A 20166-nucleotide genomic window follows, 5' to 3' on the forward strand; every position below is an offset into this window, starting at 1 on the left:
TTTCCTCCATCTTTCCTTCCTTCTTTCCTTTCTCGCCTTCCTTCTTTCCACAATCCTTTTTCCCTTTCTTCCTTCCTTGACCTAATCTGTTCCTTCCCTCCATTTTTCTTTCCTTTCTTTTTCCCTTCCTTCAGTCCTTCCTTCCTTTGTTCCCTTCATCCTTACTTCTTCTTTCTTCCTTTTTGACCCAATCTGTTCCCTCCTTCCATCTATCGTACCTTCCTTTTTCCCTCCCAACTCTCACTTCGTCCTTCCTGCCTTCTTTCCTTCCTTCCTTTTTCCCTTGGTCCTTCCTTTCTTCCTTCCCTTCGTCCTTCCTTCCTTTTTTCCCTTGTCCTTCCTTCCTTCTTTCCCTTTGTCCTTTCTTTCTTCCCTTCATCCTTCTTTCTTTCCTTCCTTTTTTTCCCTTCGTCCTTCCTTCCTTCTTTCCCTTTGTCCTTCCTTCCTTCCTTCTTTCTTTCCTTTTTTCCCTTCGTCCTTCCTTCCTCCCCTTCGTCCTTCTTTCCTTCCTTCCTTCCCTTCATCCTTCCTGCCTGCCTTCCTTCCCTTTTCCCTTCGTCCTTCCTTCCCTCCCTTTGCCCTTTCTTTCTTCCCTTCATCCTTCTTTCCTTCCTTCCTTTCTTTTTTCCCTTCGTCCTTCCTTTTTTCCCTTCATCCTTCCTTCCTTCCCTTTGTACTTCCTGCCTTCCTTCCCTTCATCCTTCCTTCCTTCCCTTGTCCTTCCTTCCTTTCCTTTGTCCTTCCTTCCTTCACTTCGTCCATCTTTCCTTCATTCCTTTTTTCCCTTCGTCCTTCCTGCCTTCCTTCCTTTCCATCGTCCTTCTTTCCTTTTTTCCTTCCCTCTTCCTTTCCTTCCTCCCCTTCGTCGTTCTTTCCTTCCTTCCCTCCCTTTGCCCTTTCTTTCTTCCCTTCATCCTTCTTTCCTTCCTTCCTTTCTTTTTTCCCTTCATCCTTCCTTCCTTCCCTTTGTACTTCCTGCCTTCCTTCCCTTCATCCTTCCTTCCTTCCTTCCCTTGTCCTTCCTTCCTTCCCTTTGTCCTTCCTTCCTTCACTTCGTCCATCTTTCCTTCATTCCTTTTTTCCCTTCGTCCTTCCTGCCTTCCTTCCTTTCCATCGTCCTTCTTTCCTTTTTTCCTTCCCTCTTTCCTTCCTTCCTTCCCTTTGTCAGAGAAGTTAAAGTGTTGGTTTGTGTTTACATGTTAGTTGGTGCGTGAGTTTCTCCTCCTCTTTCTCCTCCTTCTCTGATAATTACAGGATAGAACGTTTCTGACAAAAAGATGAGTCTCTGAGTTTCCACGGTGACGCTGAACACACACACACACACACACACACACACACACACACACACACACACACACACACACACACACACACACACACACACACACACACACACACACACACACACACACACACACACACACACACACACACACACACACACACACACTTCCACTCCACCACAGTGTGTGTGTGTGTGATGCTAATGTGTGTGTACAGTAAGTACAGCCTTGTGCCGTCACGTCTCGACTCCGTCGCCTCTTCTCCTCCTCCATTGATTTTTTTTCTCCATTTTTTTATTCTCTTGCTCTGATCCGACCGGCCTACCCACAATCCTCCTCTTTCATCTCACCACCCCCTCTCCCCCTCCCTCCCCCTCTCACCTCCCCCCCACATCTCTGCTTTAACTCTGCCACTTTTATCTCCCTTATTTCCATCTCACTTTCTCCTTCTCCCTCCTCCTCCATATCCTCTTCCTCTCCATCTTTAGGGATGGGAGAAAAAATCAATTCATATAAGTATGGCAATATTTTTTTTTTGACGATTTTTAGGGGCTTTTTTTTACATCCAGAGAGTCCAGGTTTTGAAAAGGGTTTAAGTTCACTTTATAATGGAGTTTAATGTTAATTTATAGGCTCCTATAGTATTTGTGTACAGATAAATGTTAAAATGCAGCAGTTTACCTCCGTCTATATCTCATTTATTTTGTCAGAAAGGTTTCAGAAGAATGTTTTTTCTATACTATTTTATTTTTGCCTCTTTTATGCAGTGACAGTCCAGGCTTTTGAAAAGAGAGTAAACATATACAGCTCTGGAAAAAAATAAGAGACAACTTTCACAAATGTTTCTTAAAAGCATCTCTACATGTATGACAGTCATTCTTCTCTTTTCTTTTTTAACACCAACACAAACACAACTCCTTCTCCTTAATGAGACACTGATGAGGTCATCACCTGAACCACATCTGGTTTTATAGGAAGATTATAAATAAAAACCACTGCTGGGATTAAACATCGACATTATCCCACAAAAACTGATTTATAAAAGTTACAATATTCCTGTTGTGTTGTTTAGGAATAAATATGAACATGTCTTCTTTGCATTATTATTATTATTCAGGTCTGAAGAGACTTGATATTTTTGTTATTTAGACTAGTTTAGTCATTTTCAGCCAATAAAAGCTCTGAATGACAATATTTTTATTTCAATTTTTGGAGAAATGTTGTAGTTAGTTGATAGAATAAAAAATGTAATGTAATTTTACTCAAACACATACCTATAAATAGTAAAACCAGAGGAACTGATCATTTTGGGAGTGGTCTCTTCATTTTTTTCCAGAGCTGTATATATTGCTGCTGAATAAATCTTAAAGGGATAGTTCAACATTTTGGCAAATTGGCCCATTGCCATAATTGCTATAGTCATAGCAGTAGGTTCGTTACCTTTAATTGTAGGTGTAAGCTATTTTTAGTACAGTGGAGCGCAGCAGCTGGCTGCTCAGAGCTACGCTATGGAGGCTAAGGGAATTTCTTGGTTTCCCTCATTAAACTCATCAAATACAAAATCCCCAAACTCCACAGCGCTTTTGTAGACAAGTTGTGAGCTGCACAACCACCACGCTATGAGATAATGACGGAACGATACGAAACGGAGCCGTTTTCGAGGTAAATTTATACAAAACCGCTGATGCGCGTTGCGTTCAGGGACAGTTTTTCAGCAAGCAGTCTCCGTATTTACCCTGTATTTACCTCGAAAACGGCTCCGTTTCGTATCGTTCCGTCATTATCTCATAGCGTGGTGGTTGTGCAGGTCACAACTTGTCTACAAAAGCGCTGTGGAGTTTTGGGATGTTGAATTTGATGAGTTTAATGAGGGAAACCAAGAAATTCCCTTAGCCTCCATAGCGTAGCTCTGAGCAGCCAGCTGCTGCGCTCCGCCGTACTGAAAATAGCTTACACCTACAATTAAAGGTAATGAACCTACTGCTATGACTATAGCGATTATGGCAATGGGCCAATTTGCCAAAATGTTGAACTATCCCTTTAAAAACGGACTTACATGTGATGTGTATTTTTTGGGGGGAAATATGTTTCCTGGAATAGTCTGTAGACAATCATAATCATTCAACTGTTTCACTGGTGTTAAAAATGCAGGCTAAAAATCCAGAAAATCGGCAATATCGTAGAACCGCAATCGAATCTGCATCCAAAATATCGTAGAAGATTTGAATCGGGAGAAAAAGCATATCGTCCCAGCTCCATCTCCCTCCCATCTCTCTCATACAGTATAACTATTTAAGACTTATATTAACACAAACATTCTGCTTACTTCTGCTTTAATGTATGTGTGATGCTCTGAGCTTGTTGATGTGCAGCACGTAGACTGCTTTGACAGTCTTTGTTTGGATAATAAATCATGGAGGAAACTCGGCGGTCTCTCTTTTGGACGATTCATTCTTTCTGGTGCGTGCGCCACAGACCGTTAATACCCATGATGCACCAGTGGCCTTTAGATTTATTGAACGCAGCTTTTCCTCTCCACCGCTCTTCATTTCCACAAGAATCACAAAGTTAAAACTCTGATGATCGACGACGTCCAGAGTTTCTGTGGCGGCGGCAACGTTGGGTTTTCTGACGGTTTTGGTTTTTTTTATTCTGTCAAAGTTTCTCGACCGCATCCAGTGACGTTGTAATGGTAAATTTGAATATTCCTTTGTTTTAAAGGGATAGTAGCATTTTTTTTAAAGTGGGGTTGTATGATCTACAAATAGCCCCTAAGTACTTTAATTGCAGTAGAAGACTCTCTGCACTCCTCCCGTTAGCAACACCAGCCCATAATAGCCCTGCCCAGAGATTTACAACATACAGTGTTGTGAACGGACCCAAAGAAACGGCCGATTTTCACGGCCTAAAAGAGGTTTAAACTGTGTTTTTCCTGCACTTTGAAGGGCTGGAAAAAATTACATTATATAGCGAACAATGGAACTGTGTATTTTTTTTTCAGGTAAAACCTTTTTTAGGCCGTGAAAATAGGTTTCTTTGGGTCCATTCACAACACTGTATTGTAAATCTCTGGGCAGGGCTATTATGGGCTGGCGTTGCTAACGGGAGGAGTGCAGAGAGTCTTCTACTGCAATTAAAGTACTTAGGGGCTATTTGTAGATCATACAACCACACTTTAAAAAAATGCTACTATCCCTTTAATCACTCAAATCATCCCAAAAAATCGTAGAAGAATTGACTCGGGAGAAAAGCGTATCGTCCCAGCCCCATCTCTCTCCCTCCTCCCTCCCATCTCTCTCAGTTCATCCTGTCTTTGCTCCTCCGTCACTTTATTTCTCCTCCGGTTTGCCTCTCACCTCCTCCACCCGTCGTGTTGTTTTCTCTGCTGCTCATCATCATCACACGGCACTTTGCAGCTGACGGGGTCGTTGATGTGTTGACCCCCGGGGGCCTCACACATAATTTGAGACCCCATCGTCGTCTTGTCTTGGTGTTTTTGTATTTTTTTTTCTCTCTCTCCTCCTCCTCCTCCTGCTGCTGCTGCTGCATGTTGAGTGAAGGTCGACTCGTGTGTTTTCCAGGTGGAAACTGGGTCGTTGCAGCCGCAGCAGCAGCGTTCAGACGCATTCATTAGAGAACAAAGTGTTCAAAGACCAACAACACAACCTCCTCCTCCTCCTCTGTGTGGTCGTATTCCTCCGCCGCCAACACTAGTCCCAGGTCAGACATGGTAGAGATCAACTAGAGATGGCACGGTTTTCAAAATCTCAATGTGGTCAAGGTTAAAGGTTAAATAGTTCACCAAAAAATTAAATTCACCCTCATGCTGATGAATACTCCAGAGTAGTTTTTTATTCCTCAAAGGTCATCTGGAGACCCGGGAGGCCGGTTCCTAGTCCAACCAAAACTTTATATGAGAGTAATAATAGGGCCCGACACAAAAACGTCCATAAAACTGCACAACAACCATTTAATATTCCTCCACACTGCTCGTCCACTGCAATCCAAGTGTCCTGAAGGGAGATAGTCCAGAGTTTACTGGAAACTACCTCATTTAGGACATTTTTACAGCCTCAACAGTCCTGTATCGCATCAGGAAAATTCAATCCAGGACATCAAGTCAAAGAGCTCTGACCTTCCACCAACAGAGTCTCATCTGTTCGTCCTCGAGTCTCCATGAACATTTGAACCATTTGTTTCCCCTTCAATCACCTTTAAGAGAGCCCGTCCACTCGGATATAAGATTATGGAAATCCACATAAGTTTTTTATCGTTTCATCCAGAAGGAAACTGTGTTTTCGCGGGTGAAAATTGTATTTTTGAGCCACACATCTAGACGTTACAGTCTATGGACCGAACAACAACAACAACACAGCGCCACACACAGGCTTAGTGGAGGTACTGCAGCGTTATGGCGCCACACACAGGCTTAGTGGAGGTACTGCAGCGTTATGGCGCCACACACAGGCTTAGTGGAGGTACTGCAGCGTTATGGCGCCACACACAGCTCGGAGTCTCCAAACCAGAAACGACTGTAACAAAATCGAAAAAAGTTGCTTTTGACAAAACACAAAACAAAGAGACCTGCTGTGCTGTTTACATAAAAAAAAAAACTGACAGCGAATGAGTGTCATGACTTCCTGTATCTGGCCCTTCAAATTAAAAGCCCTATAGCCTTTCATATACAGTTCGTCATGTTGATTTTGACTTAATTTTTACAAGACACAGCTCCAAATGTTTGTTTGTTTTTCCTACGACCAATCGACCAATGAAATTTTGGTTGACTCTTTGGGAGCAGCCCTACTTGAAACGATGTCGTGTTTACGAGAAGCTTTTTCAAAATGAACGATTTGGGTGAAGCTCTGTTTCCTTGTGGACGAGGACTAAATCTAATGAGGTCATTTCTGAGTCCAAGTGAAGGTTTGTGTTGAATCTGAACAACATGGCCGCCGCTCTTTCACATGTTCAACACTTTTATCTTCATCTTCTGTAATGTGACGTCTCCACTCGTCAGGGGCTTCTCCAGCGTCCCGTCTCGTTCTGCAGCCTTTTAAAGCAGTACTTAAGAACTTTCAATTTTGGTTGAGTTTGGCGGCGCCAGTGGACCAAAGCGGTAGTGTTTTGCCTGAAGGAAGACTCCATTTCCCATGAGCACTAGCGCGTAGCGCCGTAAACATCCTGATCTCCTGGTGCATGGAAATTAACAGAAGACGTCCAAACTAAGTTTCTGTTTCCAGTGGATCATTTCACAGTAAACACACAGACACAATCATTGCTGCTCCCTCCTCGTCGTGACTCGCAAAAGTGAAAGTGAAACTTAAGTGAGAGCCGGGTTCCTACCATGCTCCTCAAAGCTGCTTAGTGCCAGTGAAGGCGATACAGACCATAATGATACAGACCCCCTCCGGCCATGACAGAGGTGTCATTCAACCTGTTGTAAGTTGATGTATCATCACAAAAGTTATGAAAATATTATATGAAGGTTGAAAAGTTCCTTAGTGTTTTTTTTTGTCTTTTCCAGAGGTGCGTTCATGGACATTAACGTTGACTGAACTGTGCCAGATCCCCAGAATAAAACCTGATGCAACGTCACATCACTTCAACCTCCTCTTCCTTCCTCTTCCCACCTCCTCCTCCTCCTCTTTGTTGGCTTTTCATCTCCTCCTCTTCTCTCAGCGTCTGCTCCAGATCTCGGTCTTGAACGCAGCTCAGTCATTAGTAGAATCCCTCTCACCCTGTACCAAAAGTGGGAGGAGGAGGAGGAGGAGGCGTCGTCTTGGCGGCGGCGGCCGAGTCAAGACCCTTGTTCCATGAACATGGGTTAATGTGCGGCGGCTAACGAGCTTTCATCATCATCATCAGAGCATCGGGGCGCGGCGCTAACGCAGCGTCGCAGCTCAACGACTGACAGGTTTAAATTATTGAGGCTGTGCAGCTTCCTCCTCCTCCTCCTCCTCTTCCTCCTTCCTCCGCTTCCTCTCGGCCCTGAGACGTCTGAGCAGCTGTCACAGCTCCTGAGGTTTGAAGAAGTGTTTTAATCACTGGACTTTTTCTTTTTTTTCTCTCTGTGACGCAGTAAAAGTGACAGCGATCTACATTAATGATGAGATGAACTCAGTGTTTCAATCTTTAAAACACAGAGACGATAAAAAAAACGTCTGAACTCTGTGTGACTGAGTCATTAAACCTCACCTGTCCTCATCACCTGCTCCTGACGCTTTAACCTCTGCAGATTAAAGGTGAATTCCACTTCCCCCCTCAGCCCTATAGCCCGTGGCCCTAACCCTTCGTTTTGTGCGTTCACGTGAAGTGGTGTTGTCCTGGTTCTGGTTCAGACGAGGGTTAGGGGGAAGTGGTCTGGCTATCTGGACCTTCGAACGGAGATTTTTCAGAGGCACACTACAAACCGAGGGCTATGACAAGTTTCCCAGAATGCATCTTGATCATTCGAAGCCACATCATTTTTGTTGTTTTGGTTGTTTAAAAACGCAAAAAAAAATTATCCGATTAATCGATCGATAAAGTGCTAGATTAATCGATTACAAAAAGAATCGATAGCTGCAGCCCTAGTGAGGTCGGTTTATCCACATGAGGCTGTTTAGACGTTTGCTCCGATGTTTTGGGGAGAAGTGAAGCTCCACCTTTGGAGCAGATCAACGGCTCGTCATGGAGACACCACCCGTCCAGAGAGCTGGTCAGCCGGCCAACTTCCGTCGTCATCCCGGGGGAAAAGACCATCGCTAATTAACTTACCCGCAGGTTTTTAAAGGTTTACCGCCGGCTGGTTACATTCTTTTTAGGAGATAAATGTTGGTCTCATTGATGAAATGTAACAATTGTGGCAGTCGCATTAGTTTGTTTGAATTAAAAGTGAAGGTTCGTATGTGTTTTGGACAGAGGAGCAGCGCTGCCTCGGGGCTCTGGAGCCTATACGTACATAAATCACCACATTTACATTAAGTTAACGTGGTTTTGAATACAGGATTTGTGGCAAAAGCTCGTCACGTCTGCTTATGTGAAAGCCAACAGAGACGACTGATGACGTATGTGATTGCTTTAGTGGTGTCCCAATTCGTAGGGGTTGACTTTCAACCTCTACCCCTTGTAGCTCCATTTCAAGGGGCGAGGGTTAAGGGCTAGGGATGAAAATGAGAATTGGAATTGGGCATAAAACTAAGTGTTTAAACGTTAGGTTTTGGATTCCAGATGTTGTTTTATCTCAGCACCAAGTGTTCGTGCTGCAGAGTTCAACTTCTTTACTTCTAACTGCTGATCACAGAAACAACATTGGAGCGTTTGAAGCTGCATGAACGTCTTCATCTTTAATTAATTCAGCCCGGTTCACTTTCACCGGCGTCTGCAGCGCTCGGATGCAGCAGCTGGGGAATCTGGACTTCACAGTTTCACAGTCTCTTCTCAGCTCTCTGCTCTCAACCTCAAGTGTTGTTGTTCAAGTGTTTTCTCTCCGAGCTGCAGAGAGGAAGAAGCAGCAGCTCTGACCGCGACCTCGACTCCCCACAGGTGAAACAAACTTCACCTCCTCCCTGAACGACGTCTGTGTTTAACGGAGGGTTAAAGGTCCGAGCGGCTCAGCGACCAGAAAAACTAATGTGTGGCGTTTGTTTGTTCGTGTTCCTCCCTGAGCGTCGGTTATTCGAGTCACTGGAGGTGTGAAGTGTGTGAGCAGCAGCGCCGTCACACACTGATGCACATCTGCCAACCTGCATCAACATCTGGGGATAAAAACAGCTGCAGAGCCGAATGTACGAAATCTCTATGACGACAGGATCACGGTCAAATACTGGAAACTTTATATGTTTATATGTGACCCGATCCATCAAAATGAGTCACAGTGACCCAAATTTCAAAGTTGAGATTTTGGTATCAATGGAAAGATTAGAAAATAAGCTTTAAAATGATACCTTAGTCAGAGTCATACATTTGATGGTTTTCGAGATGTGGCCATTTGAATTACGATCTCCTACTCTCTTATTCTGTTCTAAAACCTGAGACAATAGCAGTTAACAGGGATGCAAACGGGTCAGGACCAAAAAAGAGAGGAATTTCCCGGGGGGGGGGGGTGTGCTCACCATTAACAAATCACGGAAAAGTAAATTTCCAGTAGTTCAACCCCAACCAAGTATTGATTGATTATAGATGGACATAGTTTTCAGAAGGCCAACATTTCTATATTAAAAATGCTTTTAAAAAAAAATCCTTAGCAATATTTCCATTTTGGAGATACTGAATTTTAGGTCTTCACTGAATGTTAGTCATAATTATTACTATTAAAATAAACTGAATAAATAAAGACATGGGATGTTTCATTTAGTGTGTAATGGACATATATATATATATTAGTGTTGTCACGATACCAACATGTTGGTACCGGTATCGGTACCAACATGTTTTTCGATACTTTTCGATACTTTTCGGTACTTTTCCAAATAAAAAGAGAACACAAAAAATGTCATTATTGGCTTTATTTTAATAGAAAATCTTAGAACTCTAAAATATGCATCAGTAAACAGTAAATCAGTAAACAGTTACTGCTGCTGCAGGATTAAATTTCCATCTATATTAATCTGAACTCTTCCTAAATTAAAACATTAGTGGTCTGTTTAAAAATGAATATCATCTTTGCATTATTTGAGGTCTGAAAACACTGCATCTTTTTTGTTATTTTGACCAGTTGTAATATTTGGGAGAAATTGTTATCAGTAGTTTATAGAATGTGTTTATCTATGTGTTTGAGTAACACCATCAACGCAATATCGTTCCGTTAACTCATTGAGTGCCAACCACGTAATTTCTCGTTTTTCGTTCCCATGCGTTGAGTGCCAAAAACGAAATTTTTCGTTTTTTGCTTTTTTTTTAAATTATGAAAATAGACACTTTAATACACATTATATGTAAATTTGGGGACTCTACGACGAGGAGAACTGAAATAGATGACGATCAAAGTCACATGACAGCTCATGATCTGGAAGTTTTTTATCATAACTCAGCTTCTGCAAACGGAGTTCTGCATGTGGATGCAGCTGCTGCTCCGCTGCTGCTCCGCTGCTGCTCCGCTCTCACCCGCGAGGCTGCAGCAGCTGGGAGCTGAACCAGGAAGCTCTCAGCCCACTGTCCCGCCCGGTCTTCATCTGGAGCAACACCGTGTCCTCCCCAAGGTCCTCCCGCGGTAAAATCTGATGGTCTCTGGACCAAAGCAGACCGGCACCACCGACCCGTACCACAGACGGACCGCGACCACCGGCGGGACCGGTGTTCGCGAGCCGCTGTGGCCGGCAGAGCCTCACGTTCCGCGGCGAGAGGCTGTGACACGGCACGGTGCGTCTGTGTTATTGTTGTTTAGTGGCGCCCCCCCCCGCCCCCGATGGTGGTTTTGTGAATAGAACAACAATTGTTGTATATATTTATCTTATACGAGCCCTTTGATCCAGAAATGCGAGTGTCAGAAGAGCGACAGACACAAACAGCGCAGCTTTCATAAAAGACGCTGGATCTCCTTTTCTAGAAAAAAAGGAGGGATTTTGGTGAAACCCAGCCATGTTTAGCTTGACTTTTCTCAGGAACGGAGGCACGTAGAAACAAACGGTTTGTGGCCATTTGAAGGATAAAGTTAAACCTTTCAAATGAGCTACAGTATGTGTTGGTGGCAATAATATAGAATACACTATGGCTCTAAAATAAAAAGTCAAATATGGTCTAATTTGCCGGTACACTTGACTAAAACTTTGGAAAGGAGCGCGGCACTCAATGAGTTAATTCATCTCCGCGTAGCGCTGCTTCGCTGTGTTCACTCACTCACAGAGAGAGAGAGAGAGACAGAGAGAGAGACAGAGACAGACAGACAGAGAGAGAGAGACAGAGACAGAGACAGACAGACAGAGAGAGAGAGAGAGAGCATGCCAGTGGTGATCCGCGGTAAAAACGAAACAACCAGCACTGTTTGCATTAATTAACGAGTCTGTGGCGGCCCTTCTCTCTCTCGCGCGCGCTGGCGCACACACACTGACACAAACACGGGCACGTGGACAGGCGGCGCTGTAACGGTAATAAAAACAAAACCTTGCTTCGTTTGTGGCTCACTCACTCGCCGCGGCTCAAATTACAATGCGGCGACTTCACGCGGCGACGTCACCGCTGCCGGCGGCGCAAAATGAAAGTACCGGTCCCATCTAAGTGCAGTATGGTACCGTTTTAAATGCGTCAGTACCCCGGTACCACTCTAGTACCGGTATACCGAACAACCCTAATATATATATATATATATATATATATATATATATAATGTGTTAGTTTCACTTTAATTGAACACATTCTACATCGCGGAGGCGACGTCTTTCCACTCAGGGCTTCCTTCACCTCTGAAACGGGGCAGAGCTCCGTGGGAGACACCTGCCTGATACAGCAACGTAGGGAACCGTGCACGTCCGCGGCGCACAGCTCCACATGCACGGGGGGAAAAAAACGGCGTCGCCGTCGCACCGACTGCACGCGGATACGCGCCCCTTTAATGAGCGCGCATGTCGCGTCAACATTGGAGGTCGGCTGTTATCAGTATAATCAGAGACAACCATGAATGAGTTCGCCTCAGTTTCACGTGATTGTCACTGTCAGCCTGTTAGAAAAACATTTTACTGACCCCAGCTGAGACGCTGAGACGCTGAGACCCCCCCCCCACCCCAAAACAAAAACTCTTCGGATCTGAACGATTCACACAAGTCACCTAAATGGTCATGAAAAAAGCGAGTTTCGCTTTTCGGCGCGCTGTTTGCATCCATGAGTTAAAGATTTTGCCAGTGACTCTGCATCTGTTCCTGTACCACGTGATTACACAGCACCCTATACGGTCCCTTGTTGTCATAGAGACACCATTCAATGACCCTCGGAAAGCAGAGAATCTCACAATTCAGATGCTTTTTACAGCTCGTTTCTATCATAAACGGTTCAGAAGTTGTCATGTTTTGTTGACATTTTGTAAAACATGTGCAAGCGTGTAAGTTCGGTTTAGCATCGATGCTACGTTCGGTTTAGCATCTGTTTCTGTACCCGTCCCTTCTCGTCATAGAGGCAACATTCAATGACCGTCGGAAAGCGGAGAATCCCGCGATTCAGATGAGTTTACAGCTCGTCTCTATCATGAACGGTTCAGAAGATATTTCATGTTTTGCACCGAAGCAGCACTCATTTTTAGAGGGTTTAAGTTGCAGGTCAACTTTAATCATCATGTTCGTGCCTTTTCTCAATGATCTGGACTGTGAAACTTTGGGAGATTGTTTTTGAACGTCATAGGCCTATTTCACGACTTCCGGGTTTAGGTACTTCCGGTTTCCGTTACAGGGTAAAACTACTTCCGGTCGCGGAAGCACAATGGCTGAATTCAAAAATGAAAGCTTCTGCTGCGTAATATAATACATCCATGTGCGTACCTCAGTGTACAAATTCTAGACAAAAACAGCCGTACTTGCAATTCCACGAGTTTCTGAAAGAAAGACCTGAGAAAGAAGTGGGTTTTGGCTACTGCTAAAAAAAAAAAAAACAGCATAGACCAGCAGCATTTCCATGCTGGTTTTTCTAGCAGGGTAGGCTATACGAAGAGATGATGGAAAAGATTTTGTTTAGCTTGCTTTTGAACGGCAAAATATTAAAACTAAACCGTACACTGGTTTACAACCGTTACTGAATTACTGTATATCAATGTCAGTTCTCCAACAAAATCTTCTTGCTTCAAGGTTTTATTTGTCTCTGTCCAAATGGAAGATTAGTGGCTATAATCATTAGCCTACTGTAATAATGCCATACATAAAACATATTAAGCGGCAATATGTATTTAATCATCAAAGATGTTCACTCAAACCCACATTATTTGAAACAACCTTCAAACCACACACAGCCAGTACCACTACTAAGCAGCATAAAGTCCGCTAGCTTAATGCTAACTGAGCATAACGTCCGCTAGCTTAATGCTAACTGAGCATAACGTCCGCTAGCTTAATGCTAACGACGGGCTAACAAATTAGCATCGCTATCGCCGTTCAGCAGCAGTAGCAGTAAAGCTGCTAAAACTTTTAATATTCTTTAATGCGAGAACATCGCTGTTAAATCCGCAGCCTGTTGTCAGATATTGCCTGTTAGGAAATGTGCTTGTTGTGGGAGAAATGCAGAGGGAGCAGCGACCGGGGGCTAGTAGGCAGATGCTCGTAGGCTACATCCAGGTAACTTTATCCACAGGTTTTTAGAGGTTTACCGCTGACTGGTTAAACTTTTTTCAGGAGATTAATGTTAGTCTCACTGATGAAATCTTTTGTGGCGGTCGTATTAGTTTGTTTGAATGAAAAGTGTCGCCACTCTGTCAATCGCTCTAGCCGCAGCTGACCGGACCGGATGTTGATTTACCCTGTGTGACGTCACTTCCGAATCTCGTGAAATAGGCCTATTGCTTTGAAATTAGGGTAAAAATTTTTTTTGGGATTTTCTATGGGTTTTCCATGTTATCAGCTGATTATCTAAAAATAGAACGTTGCGACTTCCGACTCATTTTGATGGAACGGGTCACATATAATGTTAGTGAATTAATTGATTTAATCCAATAATTTCAGAATATTGATTGTTTTCTGTGGTTTGTTTTAATACCTTAAATCCAAATCTGAGTCAATACAGTCATTTTCTTTGTGAGGTGGTTCAGTATTGCAGGATGTTTAAAGGCCAAATGACAGTTTATTTAACTATCTTTATTATTTCAGTGCTCTAATGAGTAACCATTTGATTTATTTGGTGTGTTTTTTGGCTCTTTAAACTGCATTTGGACATCAAGAGTAAAGTTTGATTGAGCTCCAGTTCAGAGCGGGAAGTTTAAAACTGATGATAAGTCTTTGTTTATATTAATTAATTTTACATTAATTCCGTGTGTTTGTGTAAAAACTAACTAATTATTTTCTTTATTTACTTTAGACGTATGAAGAGAGAGAGAAACCTTCGTAGCTGTGGTTTGTTTTAGGAGAGAAGCTGCAGTGACATTTAACACAGTTTCATTATTAAGCTGCTAATTGCTGCTTTTTCATGCTCGTAACCATGACGATCACAGAGAGTAAAGTCCCTATGACCTCATGTCTACTACATCATCATCATCATCATCATCACGAGGCGCTGCTCAGACACTGGAAAGAGAGGAGAGAGGAGGAAGAGAGGAGAAGGAGAGAGGAGGAGGGGGAGGAGAGAGAAAGAGGAAGAGAGAGGAAGAGGAAGAGAGAGGAGGAGGAAGAAAGAGGAGGATGATGAAGAGGAGAGAGGAGGGGGAAGAAGAGGAGTGAGGAGGAAGAAGAAGAGGAAGGAGGAGGAAGAAGAGCAAGAGAGAGGAGGAAGAGGAAGAAGATGAGAAAGGAGGAGAGAGGAAGAGGAGAAAGAAGAAGATGAGGAGAGAGGCGAAGGAGGAAGAGGAGAAAGAGGAGGGATGAGGAAGAAGAGGAAGAGAGAGAAAGAGGAGGAAGAAGACGAGGAGGAGGAGGGGAGGAGGAAGAGGAAAAGAAGGAGGAAGAAGAGGAAGAGAGAGAAAGAGGAGGAAGACAGAGGAGGAGGAGGAAGAAGAGAAGGAAGAGGAAGAAAAGAAGAGAGGAAGAAAGAAGAAGAGGAGGAGGAGGATGAGGAGGAAAAGAAGAGAGGAAGAAAGAAGAAGAAAAGAAGAGGAGGAAGAAGAAGGGGAGGAAGAGGAAGAAAAGAGAGAGGAAGAGGAGGAAGAAGAGCAAGAGGGATTAGGAATAGAGAGAAAAGAGGGGGGAGAAGAGGAAGAAAGAGGAGGAGGAAGAAAAGGAAGAGAGAAAAAGAGGAGGGAAGAGGAAGAAGAGAAAGAGAGAGGAGGAGGAAAAGAGAGGAGGAGGAAGAAGAGAAAGAGAGAGGAGGAGGAGAGAGGATGATGATGAGGAGGAAGAGGAAGAGGAGGGAGGAAGAAGAGGAAGAAAAGAAGAGAGAGGAAGAGGAGAAGGAGGAAGAGCAGCAGCATGTTAACCTTTTCAGCGCTGCAGTGAAGCGACAGATGAACTGTAGTCGACCTCCTGTTGCTGTGAGAGACGATGTTTAATGGATCTCTGGGGAGTGTGAGTCTGTGTGTGTGTGTGTGTGTGTGTGTGTGTGTGTGTGTAGGTTTCTCCTTTTTATGATTAATGAGTGTGTCTTCGCTCAGTGTGTGTGTGTGTGTGTTTATTCTGGTTGTTTGTTGTCTGAACTTGTTTACAGAATGAGACAGAAACGTCTCGTGTCGTGTTTACTCAGTAGAAGGAGCTTCTACCTGCTGAGGTGGTGGAGCTACGGTGGAGCTACGGTGGAGCTACGGTGGCCCTGAAGGCTCAGAGCTACACTAACACTAACTAATGAAGCTTTCAATGTTTAAAGGGATAGCTCAACATTTTTGGCAAATTGGCCCATTGCCATAATCCCTATAGTCATAGCAGTAGGTTCGTTACCTTTAATTGTCGGTGCAAGCTATTTTTAGAACGGCGGAGCAGAGCCGTGAGCTGCTCAGAGCTACGCTACGGAGGCTCATTATGGGATTTCTCAGTTGGTTTCCCTCATCATCAAACTCATCAAATACACAATCCAACAACTCCACAACGCTCTGGTGGACAAGTTGTGAGCTGCACATTCACCACGCTATGAGATAATAACACAACGTTACCACACAGAGTTGTTTTAGAGGGAAATTCATGCAAAACCTCTGATGCACGTTGCCTTCAGGGACAGTTTTTCATCAACAGTCTCTGTATTTCCCTCTAAAACAACTCTGTGTGGTAACGTTGTGTTATTATCTCATAGCGTGGTGAATGTGCAGCTCACAACTTGTCCACCAGAGCGTTGTGGAGTTGTTGGATTGTGTATTTGATGAGTTTGATGAGGGAAACCAACTGAGAAATCCCATAATGAGCCTCCGTTTGTAGCGTAGCTCTGAGCAGCTCACGGCTCTGCTCCGCCGTTCTAAAAACAGCTTGCACCGACAATTAAAGGTAACGAACCTGCTACTGCTATGACTATAGGGATTATGGCAATGGGCCAATTTGCCAAAAATATTGAACTATCCCTTTAATGAGTGAATTACGTCACGAGAACGACTTCATTTACTCTCCAGGTTTTAATTGTTGTGTAGTTTTATCAATACTGAACAGGTTTTGTTGGATGTGTGAAGCTCTGGGATGCGATGAACATATTAATTAAAGTTTATTTTAATGTGACGAGTCTTTTAACCTCAGAGTGTTTGACAGAAATGAATGAATGAATGAATGAGTCATTAGGTTGATACGGTCGTTACATGTCGTCTATTTAATTAACTGTGTTTTACAGTAGAGTACACGTGTTTCCTTCCTCTCTCACATTAGCTTCCTATGGTGAACTGCTTGTTGTGGTACAAACACGTGCTTGTGTGTGTGTGTGTGTGTTGTCGTGTGTCACACACCTCGGGGAGCAGAGTGTAACCGAGGAGTTAACCTACTTCCTCTCTCACATCCAAACACAAACACACACACACAGAGAGAGAGAGAGAAACCCTGAGTGCAGCTCCTCTGCTCCTGTGAGCTGCAGGGAGACCGAGTAGTTTTGACCTCTGACCTTTGACCTCGGTCCTCAGAGTTTGAATCAGTTGGACTGAACGTCTGGTCAGAGAGGAGGCAGCAGCTCGTTGACCTGCTCACTGCTACTAACAACACTCATCCTACTGAGAGAACACACACACACACACACACACACACACACACACACTGAACACACACACTCCACAGAGCTGGTGGAGGTTCGTGACAGCAATAAGGAAACGGTTTCTCTGCTGGTCGGCGAATAAATATAAGAGCAGAGTTCCTACTGGTGCTGCAGGATTAATCGAATCGTAATCGCGATGTCACACTATGCAATTACACAAATGCACGAAAGTCTGCGATTTGCGATTTAAAGCAGAAGTAAGCGATCCGGTCGTTTTGGCTAATGCTGCGTTCCAGGCAGGCTTTTGAAACCGTAAATTACAGCTTCAAGTCACGACTTACGACTTTGTAGCGTTCCAGGCAACCCACTCGTGTTTCTCCGACCTGTTTTACCTGTGAAAGTCACTATAACGGACACTCGTAACTTCTGACCCGTGAACTCGTACCAGATCGAACTGGTACCACTTCACAGGACGGAAAAACACGAGTCTACGAGTTTCCTTGAACGCACCATAACAGTCCTCGTCCCTACGTCGCCACATTCACGGCGCATCCCTTGGCTGCACACACAGAGAGGACTGCCCCTTTATGCCGTTCTCTCTCCTCATTGGATAAAATTTGTAGGATACAAGGAAAGTTTTCTCCTGGGCTCAGAGCAGAGCAGAGTGACTGACAGACCCGTGTTTCAGTCCAAACACTCTATAGAAGTGATTGCTGTCGGAAGATACAACTATTTAAGACTTATATTAACACAAATATATCACTTACTTCTGCTTTAATGTAAATAAATGTGTGACTGTGTGAACCTGTAAACAGTAGGGATGGGACTTTTTGTCGATGACCGACATTCGACACATGCTCCCCTCGACAAAAAAAATAGAGTGTCGACATGTTGAGGGGGCGGGGCTTGTGGGATTTCCATGTGTAAATTGCATTTTGTCTTTCAATATTTCCTATTCAAATAAACAGCAGAGAGTGCCACTTTTCCCCTAATGAAATAAAATATTTTAAATAAAACAAATCCACTTTTTCTTAATGGGATAGCTACTTGACCCTCATTCTACTTCACATGTGACGGGAGCGTGGACGCATGCTGACAGGCGACAGAGTCAAGCCAGCAAATAGACTCATTACAGCATTGATTTACAATATCACAATCGCACATTTTTATCAAACCATGCAGCACTAGTTCCTACACGTTTGAAATTTCAAAACTTTAAAAATGAAACGTATCAACCGGTGCATTCAGTGTTTCCCGTTAATAAACGAGTCTGAGTCTCTCTCGGATATCAGCTGCAGCCCGAGGTGAAACATGGACTCGTCACTCGTCACCACTGACTGACGACTTTAACACCAGGAAATCTCAAATAACCAAAATACCATAATAATCCAATAACCAATCACAATCCGATCACGTGAGGAAGCAGCAAGTATTTACAGTAAATAAGTACAATTAAAAAACCTCAGCTTGTATATTTGAAGCTGCAGCTCTACTAACAACAGTTTGTTTTATCAACATGTTCACGTCTCGATGCACAGCGTTCATTTGTGTCGTTGTGGAAGGAACACGTTGGAAGTTTCCACCTTCGAATGATCTCATTTTTTAAATAATTTAAATTCTGTTTGAATAGTGAAGTTCGTTCTGACTGTTCTGCTTCACAGTAGATGAGACAGATAAAACAACCATAAATTAAAAACAAATTAAGACCTTACGGCCGATCTCACAAATCACATAAAGTGCAAAACATCGGCCCGTTGTTTATCAACCGCTGCCTTGGTCTGATTGGTTCCTACCTTCTCCATCTCGCCGCTCTTCCTCTTGCGCGCCGAGCGTGTGATCTTGACGGTGACGGCGGTCTCGTCTCCCTGGCGACGCAGCGCCATGCGGTTGGGCTGCAGCGGGCTGAAGGAGATCTCCAGCTCGGGCCGCGGGAAGCGGCTCGTCCGGCCGTTCTCCGTGGAGATCTGAGAGGAGTCGAGCAGCGAGGGGCCGCCGCTCGATCCCTGCAGGGACACACAGGACACGTCTGTTAGCACGTGTATACGGGTCAATGACAGGATGTCACCAGTAGGGATGTCACGATAGATTTTCTTGGTACGATTATTGTCAGAGAAATAATCACCGTGTTTCGATTATCACGATTATTATGCATCAATACATTTCACAACACTATGAATGTGTAAAATCAAATATAGTCAAAATATAATGACATTACTAATCTCTTAATATAGGACCAGTTATTAATCTCCCAGGGGAAGTGTTTGAAATATTTAAGTCATTAATTGTCATCGATACAAAATGTTTGAGTTTATTTTATTCATTTCTTTACAATTCAAATGACACGCTGACATTTAACTTCCCACCAATTCAGTGTTACTTTAGATAAATGGACCAGCATCTTTGCATTCACCTTTACTATGGCGCACATCTGCCGATATGTTTCCAACATAATCTTTTTCGGAAAGTGACGTATTTAGGAATCTTTACGATCAATTAATTGTGGCGTTTAATACCGCGATTAATTGTGAAAACAAGTAATCGTGACATCCCTAGTAACCAGTATTTAAATAACAGGGTTTATACAGAAATTCTTAAGTTGAATTTAATACCTTTTAATACCTTTTTTAATACCGTCACAATATTTTTTAATACCAACACGACTTCGAGCTGCAACTGTAGTGGCAACTTTTCGAACTTCAGTGTTGGGGGTAACTAATTAAAAAGTAACAGATTACTGTCATTTTCTTACTTAACTTTCTGAGTGACTAAGTGTAGTAGGCAAATGCTTACAATTTAAATCAAGTACCTGTTACCTGTTAGGGGTGTGTGCTTAGGGCGGTGACACTCACCATTAACAAATTATATACAGGTGCATCTCAATACATTATAATATCATGGCAAAGTCCATTTCCAGAAGTAAAGCCAACATTTCTGTAGCCTATTAAAAATGTTTTTTTTTTGTTGTTTTTTTAATTGGTCCTTTGTAATATTTAGATTTTTGGGGATACTGAATTATAAGTCTTCATTTAACGTTAGTCATAATTAGTACAATTAAAATAAATAGAATAAATAAAGACATGAAATGTTTCATTCTTTGTGTTAGTTTCACTTTTTGAATTGAAATACTGACATATGCCTTGATAAACTTAACCATGATATTCTAATGCACCTGTGAATTGGAAATAATAGGAGT

The 20166-nt window shown here is 43.2% G+C and overlaps 1 protein-coding gene across 1 annotated transcript in view; it reads right to left on the minus strand.

Annotated features, from left to right (window-relative positions):
• Positions 1-20166, minus strand: part of kif20ba (kinesin family member 20Ba) — a 105063-nt gene that overhangs the window by 22619 nt on the left and 62278 nt on the right. The window contains exon 30 of the mRNA XM_085799196.1: positions 18767-18976. Within this exon, the coding sequence (XP_085655322.1) occupies positions 18767-18976 (210 nt within the window). The remainder of the gene's footprint in view (positions 1-18766; positions 18977-20166) is intronic.

Source organism: Trachurus japonicus, chromosome 15 (genome assembly GCF_045865225.1).
Source record: "Trachurus japonicus isolate A0001 chromosome 15, Traja_1.0".
In the NCBI taxonomy this organism is placed as follows: domain Eukaryota; kingdom Metazoa; phylum Chordata; class Actinopteri; order Carangiformes; family Carangidae; genus Trachurus; species Trachurus japonicus.